We start from the raw sequence: 13,290 nt of genomic DNA, 5'->3' as shown, positions 1-13,290 counted from the left end.
TCTGTCGTGATTTCTTCGAGGGGGTGGTCTATGGGTAAATGTATGGGCTTTTTCAGATCATTCGATCTAATGGATGAAATAAACTCACGTAATTTTCATATGAACATTCCCGGAGTCGGTGGAAAAACATACGGAGACCAGCAGCTTTTGTTTCTGCCTTGACAGCCGCAAGACAACGCCGAGCGCAGTGAGTGGTATGTTTTTCGTCTTCAAACCAAACTTGGGTCTTCAGCTGACAAAGTTTAAATCCCGTCTGGCTAGCGCTTCCCATGTTTACGCATTAGGTCAGTAGGGGGTCTTTTCGGCGGTTCGATTGCATTCGACCACATGACTCTGGAAGTGGTCGAAAGTGGACAAGCTCAAAACGTTTTAGACCCCGTTTACACCTGTATTTAGCGTCGTCCTCTTGTGCTCCGATTGGCCAAAACGCATCTTAATACGAGGTGTAAACAGGATCAGAGAGGCTCAATTTAAGACCAACATCTGTTCAAGTCACAGTAAAATAGAAAGAAACAAGATGTCACCAAATACTGTCAGAAAAGATGGAAATATTGATAGTTGTCATCGTTAAATGTTATAATTGAGTGAGAACTACATTAACAAAATCTTTTTCCTATTTCAGTATTTTCTGACAGACCCAGACTGTCACCGGCATGAAGATAAGTTACCATGGAAGCGAGGCGCAGCGACTGTGGCGGAAACAAAACGTTGGAACACAGCGACAGCATGTGAGCAGTAAGCGATGGGATGCATTCAACGGTCAAACGGTAAGCAGTGGTTTTGAAAAAACGCACCTTAGCCGTGGCGTTTGTGAGGCGTGATGCAGCGACAGGGTTGATATAAAAAAGCTGTTTGGTTTGAGGGGGGTGGGACTCCACCTTAGAGAAACAACAACAGCAACACAAACAAGAGTTTGGGTTCAAGATGAAGAATGCGACCTCTTCTGACTGATTATCTGAAAATGTGTCAACTAAATATCTGCAGGTTTATTCTATTGCTCATTTCTCGAACAGGCCTGAATGTTGCATCTCTTTTAAACAGCTTTACCTGACTGCTATTCAGTTAGAAACAATATTGGATATGAAAACAGCTGGGTTAAACAGATGTGGTTCTGCAGGTGTGTATTAGACAGGTATTTGTTAGACAGGTGGGCATCAGACAGCTATATGTCAGACAGGAAAGGGTTAAAAATCTGAAAAAAAAAGTGTTAAAACTCACCCTGACGAAGCTGGCAGGAAACCAGCCCTCCTCCTCGTCGATTTGACCCCACCACCAGTCCTTATTCGAGGCATCCAACACCTTGATGACATCACCTGCCTTGAAGGCCAGCTCCCGGTCAGCCATGGTCACATGGTCCCATACTGCCTCGGCATTCACTACAGAGCCCCCGCTGACCAACTACAGAAAAATAGAAAGAGAGGCGCAGGATAAGCCACAGGAAGACAACAGTTACATAACATCAGAAACATTCTGGATTAACATCAAACAGTCACATGCTGGCTTCCACTCCACAGTCAGCGCTCTGGAAACAAAAATGACAGGGGTGTTGAGCTATAACACCGCATCTCATTTGGGTTTGCCCTGTTTGTCTAACTGCTTTGGCTCCGTTTTGAAACAAGCAACTTGCTTGTATTAGACACAACACCCCTATTCTCGGTATTTTCAGTTGAAGTTGAAGGCCTTATTAGTAGTTTTCGAAAAAGTCTTAACATACACGAAACTGCAAGTGCAATTGTCACAACTGGAACATCAGAACCATTGTGTGTCTGAAAAATATGGTTACTCACTCAAAACATTTCATTCATGCTTCAAAACCTATTTATTCTGTCAATAATAAAGTACTGTGCAAAAATCTTTAGGCACATTAGTATTTTCACACCCCCAAAAATGGTTTTAAGACAGTTATTTGTATCTTTTGCTGTAGTGTGTCAGTAGGAAATATTCATTTACATTTCCAAATGTTCCTTCTGCCATTAATTATAATAATCCAGTGATATTTTTGTATGGACAAGGAGTGACAAGAGTCATCATCGAGTCTGTCAGGGATTATACGAAGAAACCGAAAAAACTTAGATGGACTAAATCCAAAATAACTGCGGCATCTGCTCCAAGACGCTGGAAGAAACTGACCTGCAGTACTGTGAAAGGTTTTAGGCACTTGTGTAAAATGCTGTAAAGTGAGGATACTTTCAAAACTAATGTCATAAATAAATTAACTTCTATCAATTAAATCAAATCATGAAGACTTTGACAATTGCACTGAGAATCAACTCATCAGTTTTGATCAACAAGTCATGTGCATCTAGTCATTTTGCAAATTGTAGACAATTATACTTATTCTTTTGCACACATGTGCCAAAACACATGCAATTTGCTTAAATCAATAAGAAATTTAAATCTGATGTGAAATAGAAACTGATTGTTCAGAGATCTGAACTTCTTGTTTTTGTGCCGAATTGTGCCGAAGTGATTGAGGAAAAACTATAAAAAATAAAAAAATAAAATTGAATGATTTTGAAATCAATGAGGATGCATTTGTTTGATCAAATATACAGTCAAAACAGTAATATTGTGATTTGGAAAATATTGTTAATCTAATATGCCGATTTGGTGCTCGGAAAACATTATTTATAATCAAACCATGATAAATTTTCTTAGGATTCTTTGATGAATGGGTATTAAAAAAAAAAAGCATTTATTTAAAATAGAAATTTTTGTAACATTAGAAATGTCTTTGCTGTCACTTTTGATTTAATGCATCATTGCAGAATAAAAGTATATGTATATTATTTAAATTATACAATTATTATATTTTAAAAATAACTTTTGAACTATAGTGTGTAACAAAAGACTCAAAACAAGTGCATCCATTTTCCTTCCACTGTCGCACAATTCTGCTTCTAGGCAACAAACATATTTATGCAAATCCTCATTATTCATAATTATTATGACACAAATAATATATAAATAAAATATAAACTACCCTGTTATTTGATGGGGGGCGAAAAGCATTTCTGAGGTCAGTTCTCTTGAACAAGAGTAAAAAAAACACAAAGCATATGTCATACATCCATAACATGTCAGACAACTAGTTATCTACTATTTCATTCAAATAGCACACCTCAATCAAACTCACTCAACATTCAGTTATGACTGTACATTTATTAAGAAATTCTTTTAAGACAACAAGCCAGTTCTTGGGATTGCCTATAAAAAGCTATGAAAGTGCAGCTTCTAGTCCTCTATCATAAATGCGATTGGCTGTATTAACTGTAAGGTAGGGCTACACCTCCCAAATTAAGAAGTATGAATTCATTTTTCTCCCATGTACTGTATTTCTGTATCATAACCAAACTGTGTACGAATGTAACTGGCTCTCACGGTTCTTTTGTGTTCATATAGGAAGGAAGTTGCAATGTACAAGGTCACAGAGCTATACAGAAGCTATGCCTGAGTAACCATGGCTTCCATGCTTGAGTAAAGACGAGATGCGTTATAGTATTGCTTCCTGCTGACTTTCACATATACAGGCCCATGACAGCGACTTGAGATGATGGCAGGGTAATTCTCTACACAGAAACACTCATACATAATCAGCTCCAAGATTTCACCCCCACAACTCCAGGCTGTTTTCCTCTCTCTCTCTCTCCCTCTCTCTCTCTCTCAGAGGCAGCCAGGCTGTAAAGAAAATTCTCTTTTTTGCGCATTTAAAAAGAAACAAATGTTATGTTGTCAGCAGAAATAGTAAAATCTGTTTGATTTGTATATAGCAACTGAATTTGATACACATCACGGCAGTTGTTCTCAGTGTCACAACACACTGTGGGTAAATGCGAGAGTTCTCTGCTGATCTGATATCTAAACTGAAAATCTGTTGTTCATGTGTACAGGGCACTGAATTACCAAACACACACACACACACACCTCTACAGATACACGCAGCCTTTAAGGGTTTGAATTATCCCTCCATCAGTATTCCTTTTATCTACTGTACAGAATCTTTTCTAGAGGTGATATGTATCTGTGTGCGTTTAAATGCATTACTTGTGTCCTGTACATGTTTCTTATTGGCTTTGGTGACTGTATCTGTATAGCATGCTCCACAGCTTTGTGTACAGGCCAAGAAATGTGGCAACAAGTGACCGCGTATGAATCACTCAATTATTCATTCAACCAATTTGTTCAAAAACGCTGCTTCATTCAGGAACGAAACAGATACTGTCAAGGTGAGTGAAGTGAATCATTGAATTATTCACTCAACAGATTTACTAATCTGATTCATTCAACTGTGTTGCTAGGTGATGCTCTGCTGTTGTTAATTCCGCTGTCATTTGCAGTGTTGCCAACTTAGCGCCTTCGTCGTTATTTTTTAGTGACTTTTCAGATTCAATTAGCGACATTTTTTTCAAAAAAGCGACAATTTTAGAGACTTTTTGGACAAACCTCAGTAACCTCCAAATATGTCTAGTATTGTCCTATGAGCGCGAGGTCTTGCTTTCGACCTGTCGTCACTCTCTCCAGCAGCGTCTCCCAGTTCAGTGAATGGCTGAGAGGAGTGCACGGCTGCTGACTGACACGAATGAGCAGTGTATCTCCGCGGACTTATCACTTATCTGCTTTTCTTTAAAGGGTAACTAAACCCCTGGTCAGAGCCTGACTCCACCCACTGGCAATATTTGAAAAATGCTGAAAAAGTGGCCAGACCCCAGCGGAGATGGAGGGGATGAAATAGAGGCTAAAACACTCTATCCTGATCGTTTTCAATACTCGCAATTCCAACTCCTGACTCGCTGCAGTGGTTTAGACGAAAACAAGCTGTTTTTATACTGCCAAGGGCGTAGCTCGTGCCAAGAGCGTGGTGACCTGAAACGTGCGTACGTCACAAAGAACCGCTAACATCCAATAGGAAAATTCAACTGCAGTTGCCACTGTTCAACCTGAAGAAGGCAGCACTAAGACGTTTTTACACCATATATTGTCGAAATAAAACACTTTATACACAAATGTTAAAAAAGTTACTTGAATCAATGACTGGAATTAATAAAGATCCATACTTATCATTAAGTAAAAAAAATGGTTTAGGGTTTAGTTACTCTTTAAAGAATTTAGTTTGACCATTTTCATTTTATTTCTTTTCTTGTGCTTATTACTTGTAACACTCATTATCACAGAGCTTAGTTCATCCGGTTCCCTAACTCTTTCAATTCAGATAATGTTCCACATATAATAGGCCTATAAAAAATGTAATCATTAATATTATAGCTACTCATTCTATTGTCTGACCAAAAAAAAAAAACATGAAACCAGCTTTATTTGACATTCGGCTATATTATATTAAATTGAGCATTAATTTAGAGAGAAAACGCACTAGGCTGACAGAACGCAAGTACGGCGCAATGACGTCGTTAATATGCTAATTGACGTCAACTAGAGACAATTACAGACATTTAGGGAAGGCCTTAGCTACTTTCCTTTGAAAATAGTTTTCAATAGTTGAAAACTATTTTCATTGGCTGAGTAAAAACAGACAAAGCTACTGGCTAAATTGAGTCTAAAATATACTTCTTATAATTTCAAGTCACACTTCAGTTTGATAATTTGTTCCTTGATTAAACTTTTGATTAAAAGGCATTTAAAACATTAATTTCCACATTCCATTTTACAAAAATACATTTAAAACTCTTGACTGAACAGGTTAACATGTTTTAACCTAAAAAAATGCTCTGTTTTATATGTTTGTGATGGCCAGTATTTAAGCCACACAATTTGGTGATAAATAAAAGGACATTACTATTGTTTGGTTTAAGATCTTTATTTGTCATTGTATTGAGTCAGTGTACGGGCTTAGTTATTTGACTTAAGATTAAAACAAAACCCGCTAAAATTCATTTTTGGCTAAAATGTGATCTATAAAAACATAGCTTAAACGTTTCATTTTGTAATGAAGATGACTTCAAATGTTTAGTACCTGTTGTGTTGTGGCATGGCCCAGCCTGGTGACAAAGAGATTCAAACAGGAAGTTGATCTGTTTTATGGGAATACTAAAGGAAATTAAACCGTACCAACTCTGATGTATTAGAGGGGACATAGGAAAATGTGATGTCTTGATCAATGTGATGTTTGTTTAATATGATTCTTTTGCATTAACTATAATTTATCCTTGGCTCTAAATTTAGTTAAATGTATTGTTTTGATTCCAGGGTTTGGGTTGTTATTGTTGTGAAATTTTGTATGGCAATGTTTCCCCCTTCTTTGGTTTCATGGTGATGGCCACCTCTTATAAATTCAGTGTATGTTTGTTTAGAGGGGTTGTTACTTAATGTACTCTGGGAAAGGTTGTGTTGAATTTTGTCCTCTGTCAGTTTGAGAGGCTCAAGCCCAACTATGTCCAATTTGAACACTGGCTTTTTCGTGTGATGTAACCTGAATGGAACATAATTTTTGGACTTTCTTGTTTTTAACTGTTACAAATTTTTTCACCTTTTTCCTCTCAAATGAGGCTTGATCACTTTTTATCTTGTGTAAGCAAGATTTAATAAACATCACAAGTGAAGACTACTTTGCTCCCTGGTTTGTGGCAATGGACTATTTTTTTTGAGATGTGATTTGCCAAAGCACATGGCAGATCCATCACAATGTTTAAACTCTAATTCAAGTCATAAACCTTTTCTTCCAATGCTTTTATTATAATCTCACTCGTCAGTTCTTGGATCATTATAATGAGTTGTTCAGAATGTTTTACCGATTAATCACTAATGTCAGGAAAATGAATGAGTTAGATCTATTGAGTTAAAGCAAAATATTAATTTGAGAAACATCTCTCAGTGCAGTCTCAATAATGTTGCAACATGTTTCTTTCTTCTTTCTCTCTCTCTAAAGGGAACAGTAGGCAGTAGGATTATGCAAATCAGTCAGAAAAACTGCAGTGGAAAAGCTGTGTTCCTGTCCCAGCCAGCATCAGATCACACTAGAACAGAAAAAGAGAACAGCTGATGAGGATCACAACCCTTAAACATCCCAATTCATCCACAGCTTATTCTCACGTAAGATATTATTATGTGGCACTGCGTGTATCAGAGCTGTAAAGCAAGCTATCAACCACCACACAGTGAAATATTACACCGCACACATGATAAAATGATGCAACAGCCCCTGAGATTATCAGATTGGATGGTGATGAATTTAGCGGGATTAAACAGTGTCTCTAAGAGCCAAACAGAGGCAATCTGTTCATAAACAGTGAGAATACAGCAGTACAGTAACACTAGCATTATAGGGCCTTGACTTTGTGTGTGTGTGTGTGTGTTATCTGTCCACTCTTCATTCTTCCTGCCTTTATTCCTGCATGAATGAACTGTACTCAGGAACATTCTTCCTCTTTCTCTCTCGCTGTCTTGCTCAGTCTCTGTGTAAATAAATGCCTTGGTGCACACATCTACAACAATGCATCTTCAGCAAAACAGCCAGACCTCACACCCATTAAATAGATTGTGGGTCACGGGTTAATTGAATCTATTAAACTTTTGACCGAAAACACTGAGCTTTCCCTACAACTGACAACTCGCAAGAGATGAGTTCGGTCTTCACAGCATGAAATGGTGTGTTCTGGTCTGGGATCAAAAGTAAATTGAGATTGCCTTTTGAATTACAATCCATGTTCTTGAATTTGAACTGGAAGATAACTCCATTCCCAGAATACCTGTGTTGAATATCTTTGAGGAAGTTGCAATTAAAAAAAAAAAATCCTCGTCCTGTCATTCGAAGTCAAATATTAATTAAACTTTCTGTGAGGTGCAGCCATTTCGTCAGTTCTGGCTATTCATCAGCCTCATTTGAATCTAGACAGATCCAGGTCTCAAATCACTTTTGTTACAGCTTTCATTTTTAATGATTCACTAGGAAGTAGAGCTCTGCACAGATGTCAGCACGCTCTGTGCTCTAAGAAAGCTGCGTTTCTTTTGGACAAACAGCATAACAGAGGCCTAAAAACAATCAGGGGGGTGTATATCTCAACATCTGGCATTCCAGCTGCCGAAGGAAACAGCTGCTGTATCCAGGTCCAGCATCCAGGTTCCCTTCAATGAAATAAAGAGCTTTGGGTGTCTAAACAGAACAGGAAGTGCCTCAGCATCATCATTGCTGCACTACAGACAGAACAGACCTATAACTCAAAGGAATATAGCATGGCATCCTTCTAGCATGGCTGCCTCAACATAGACACACACGCACACACACACCTGACTTGGGAGGACAATTATGTAATCGGAGTACAGTGGGCTAGGAGTCTAGGAGGGAGAACTGGAGAAAGCACGTGGAGAGAGAGGGGAAAAGAGCGGAAGAGAGAGAGATTGCATTAAAATAGACTGCTACGCTACGGATACACACACATACGTCCTTTAGTTTTTTTAAAATATCTCGCAGAGAAACTAAACGTGCAGAGGGCGAACGAAGTAACATTACGAACCGAATGTTTTAAGGAATCATTCGACTCTTGAGCTGCTTAGCCGTGTGATGCTGCTTAAGCCTGTTATTCCCTCCACGTTCTGATATGAATCATCCTCATAAAACATTTTGCACTTTTCTTGAGGTCTAAATATAGATTATAAATGCTTTAAACCCATGCAGCACTGCCTGCCCACACGGTTCCTAAAACAAACACAAGCGGAGAAAATGCACAAAAGCCTTTCAGCCATGAAAGATGCAAAAGATACGTGTGTGATACAGCTCACATGAAGCCGTTGTGTGTGCGAGTGTGTGTGTAGGTGGGTGGGTGGATTCCCAGCCCACGCTCCCAGTGCAGATGTTTCTAAATCTGGCCATTCTCTTGGTTTTCCCACTCTTTCGCGCACTTACGTAGTCATATTTTTGGATGCACATGCCTCTCCATGTGAATGTCGTGCACCGGCTCAGTGAAACTTCCAAGTCGCTGATTTGAAAGGTCAGAACGCACCCTTATACTGTGCACCATGAGATCAGAACCTCCAAACTAGCTAAAGAACCTCCATACTCGTTCTGCAATCACCATTTACGTAAGCGTTTCGGAGCTGAATCCAGTGCATTTTAAGATGGCTACAGAGGACAGGATTAGAGGCTGCTGGCATCTAGAGAGTAGGATGTATTCGTTCTGTTTTAACGAATACGCCAACATGCGCAAGATTTTCCACTAAAAGACTGCATCAGTCTCCAGGGCATATAAAGCAAACTATAATACGTCAATTGCAACATTAAGACGAAGTCACTTGCTTGCACTGGCAGTACTCTTCCCAGATTCCCTTTCACTACTAACAGGTACATCAGATCTGTTGGGAGAGAAGGACTGTGCATGCTAATGCAAAAGGGAAATATCCTGCTATAGCCTGGCAATACAGAATGACTTCCCACACCAGTGCTGACTGATTGATGTCTCAATGCATAATTCGCCTTTTTTTTGAACAACCTCTTTACATGTGACAATATGTTTCCACGTCTGGTGTTTCTATTTTTATTTACAAGGAATATGACTTATAATATGTTTGGTGTGTTAATAGCTTGTACTTTGCTTAAAGGAAAACAGAGCAGACAGAGACATTGGTGCAAAACCTTCTTTTCCTTCATTAAAGGCTTTTTTTTAAAAAAACTAAAGATGTTTAGAGGTATGTACTGTGGCTTTCAGCGTCCAACAAAGGAGTTTGATGCAGCATGCCGTGAGTGAAGTTATCAGGAGCAATATTGTTTCTCCGTAGAGACAGTGAGTCAACGGTTTCAGCACTTCAGTGGGATGCATCCGAACCAATATGCTCCAACGCACAACTAAACCCCAGGTCTGCAAAAATGTGCTTGCAGCGTGAACACACGAAACACTAAGACTGACAGTTTGAGCAACATGAGTTCAAGGGAATGATTCAGCTGATTCATCTTTTAGCTGATGGCAGTGATTCCGTAATCATCTTTAATGAGAATATGCCTGTCTGTCCTCTAGAAGGGGCCAGGTTAAGGATAAGCATGTTGGAACACCATCGGTTTAACCAACTAGAAATGGTGAAATCCCTATCATGCATGACCATCGCATTCTGAGGTGAAAGAGGAAACGGTTAGATCAAGAAACCCCAAAAATGTAGCTATTGCATTTATATTTATAATTTGACCTGAATTAGCTCTCTTGATTCATTTTATATATAGCCTAAGATCCAAACTAGAGTTTTGTCTAGTATCATGTCTGATCAGAAGAGGAGGGATGTAGCACTTTCCAACTTTTAATGGACCAACAAAGATCACACAACTTGGGACAGTATACAAGCCAGATTTGTGACAATTATATGCACAGTTTTTAAGCCTGTGATTTGTGTATATTTGTTTAAAACTAAAATGTTTTTATGATTCCATTTAGAATTAAAATACATGGCACAATAATTATTTTGAACAAGCACATTTGATTATCACCAAAAAAAGCTAAAATGTAAGTGTATTTTACGTAGTGGGACAAATTGTACTAAAAACACTGAGTTACAGGATTCATCATAACACTCCCCTACTATAGTTAACCATATTAATTTCCCTGCATAAAAAGTGTGATAAATCTGATTGAACAAACCATGCAAAGGAATGTCAAACGTTTAAATACAACTTTATAGCCTAAACCCTGGATGAATGGGGCGTGCAGTGAGACTTGGCCTCATAGATGGGTGGAATTGTATGGATGCATGTCTTATCTCATAATAAGTCCAAACACATAACTAGCCTACTCTTCCCGCTTTCTCTATTGCTAATACATGTAGCCAGCTTGATTATAGATCAATATATCTTTATTGGGTTCTCAATAAAACTACTTAACTAACGTTATAGAGAAACCAAAGACAATAGTATGTTGCACAAGAAATGAAAGATGTGAGAGGCAGAATGAGCACTCTGGACATGGTCGTCAGGCACCTGTGTGATCAGTGCGATCGGCGCACGGGCACACCTCAGTATTTCCCCACAAGGAATTTTGCCAGAGCTCCACAACACCTACAGCCTCAAACGAAACGTCGGCCTCCGCCGCAACCCTTCGCGGCTTTTACGTTTTTTTTATCCTCTCGAACGCTTGACAGAGACCAGATTCGCGTCATCTCCGGCCTAGCGCACAAGTCTCGTCGTTTGACACGGATAAACTGCGCACCGCCGATCGTATCTGTAAAAATAAATGAAGCGGACGCACGCGTTTGTGCGTGCGCGCGCCCCGGCACTTGACTACACAGAACGCCGGTCGCTCATAATCAATAAACGAGAAAACTCGCATCAGAATCACGCACGATGAAGAAAACCAAACGGATTTGGCGCACGCACACGCGTCGCGCTTAAATTAAAGGTGAGCAGCTCCTAACGGACACCGTGACACATTTAGGAGAGCACAAAATACACCAACGTCATTGACATGCCCGAGGCTGCGCTGAGGAGCTGGGTATCCCCCTCTGTCGCGAGCTCGCTCCATCTCTCCCGTTTCCATAGCACTGGAACGGTGAGAGTCTCTCCGCGCGGGCGGGCGGACGGACGGACAGCGGCGCGAGGGGGAGCGTCCATTAGCTCGCAGCCTCCCTGGTGAATAAAATGAAAAGGAAAAAATACTGCACGGTGCCGAAATGTCATTCTCGCGCTTTCGCGACCTCTACTCAGCTCATGTATATCCACCATCGCCAAAAATATCCCCCTCCTCCCTGCCTCCCTCCACCACCAAACCACCTTCTATTTTTCTAGCCGTTAACAGAGACCGTCGGTAAGCCAGAAGAATGGCGCTCACGGGAGCATCACAGTCAGCCTCACCTTCATCATCCTCAGGGTCAGTCCCGGTCCTGGATCAGTGTCCTTTCCGCAGGTTCGAGCCCCCGACGCCAGCTGCAACCCTGTATCCGCGCCCCCGTGAGCAACGCGCGGTGTATTGAAGAGAAACGCACGTCCGGTTAGACACTGTTCCTTTCTCACGGCGAGGTGGGAGTCTTCGTCTCTCTCTCTCTCTCTCTCTCTCTCTCTCTCTCTCTCTCTCTCTCTCTCTCTCTCTCTCTCTCTCTCTCTCTCTCTCTCTCTCTAGCTGGGCGGCGCTTGTGCACACTGAACACATACACATACACTTACTGAGGAGCCAACCATCAGTCAAAATAAGGGGTGCTTCACTTTGATATTGAGGAGACTACAAACATTACATAATTAAAAAACATATCTCTATATATATGATATTGGTTAGCCTATCTTTTGGATTTGGGAACTCGCATCATCATCTAAATGCAGGAAAGAAAATGTCCAACAAACAAAAAGAATTGAAAATCATAACTGCGTGCTTTTATATCATTCTGAGACAAAGAGGCAGCACACAGAATCTCTATTCAAGAACATCACAGCCTGACAAAATATACAACCCTGCAATGTGTCCAGAGACATGCTTAAGACAGAGAGACCAATAAAAAGGGTCCCAATATAATCTTCCAATGCAAAACAATACACACTATAGTAAAAACTAATAGCTCTCTGGCAAAATCAGCTTAATTTTAGCTAAACTTGCTAGTTTTAATCAAGTTGCATACACTATTGTAGTTTATTAGATTTTTTTTCATGCTTTGCAAAGGCAAAGTAAAAAAATAAACTAATTTGTTTTTCACAAACACTGCAATGGAATATAACCAAATATAGCTATATTTATTTTGTGCAAAATCAGAATAAATTCAACATGCAGGTGTTTCTTTGAATATGAATCCGAGTACCTCAGATGTGTTTAATTATGTACCATGCAGACAGTTCTCTACAGCTTTCTCTGATTTCCATCATTTGATATTTTTTTAAGGGACACCATTCATTTTTTAATAGTTTATTATTATTTAAACATCATACTCAGGCTTAATGTAATATGATACTGAAAACATTGATCTCATGGGTGAGAAGAGATGTGCTGTACCAGATTACCCTCTGCCATCAGGCATAATTATATACAGTGTTTTGAAATCACACAGACAACAGACAAACAAGAGCCGATAATGTTTGAATCACAGCTTCATTACTAAGATCTTAATGGCTGTAAAAAGTGAGCTTCTGCGTATACACTATCGTTTAAAACCTTGGGGGTCATTATTTTTTTTTTTAAATGTTTTTTAAAGTCTCTTATGCTCAACAAGCGTCGTTTATTTAAAAATAGAGTAATATTGCGAATTATTATTACAATTTAGAATAATTGTTTCTATTTATCCCTATAATGGCAAAGCTGGATTTTAAATAGCCAGTCTTTTATTGTCACATATAATTACTATTAGAGTTATTATCATCAATTTTGAAAACAGGTATGCTTAAAA

General features: G+C 39.4%; 1 protein-coding gene across 2 annotated transcripts in view; it reads right to left on the bottom strand.

The window, feature by feature from the left end:
• Positions 1–11,974, bottom strand: part of arhgef9a (Cdc42 guanine nucleotide exchange factor 9a) — a 30,260-nt gene extending 18,286 nt beyond the window's left edge. The window contains exons 1-3 of one of the 2 annotated variants that reach the window (XM_039658545.2): positions 11,777–11,974; positions 1,219–1,398; positions 795–878 (exon numbers count right to left, since the gene is read on the bottom strand). In XM_039658545.2, the coding sequence (XP_039514479.1) occupies positions 795–878; positions 1,219–1,398; positions 11,777–11,785 (273 nt within the window). In that variant the 5' untranslated portion in view covers positions 11,786–11,974. The remainder of the gene's footprint in view (positions 1–794; positions 879–1,218; positions 1,399–11,776) is intronic. The other variant, XM_039658546.2, reaches the window with a different exon arrangement.
• Positions 11,975–13,290: the final 1,316 nt, after the last annotated feature.

The sequence above is a fragment of the Pimephales promelas genome, chromosome 4 (genome assembly GCF_988280905.1).
Source record: "Pimephales promelas chromosome 4, fPimPro1.hap1.1, whole genome shotgun sequence".
NCBI lineage: Eukaryota > Metazoa > Chordata > Actinopteri > Cypriniformes > Leuciscidae > Pimephales > Pimephales promelas.
This window is presented reverse-complemented; position numbering and strand designations above follow the sequence as displayed.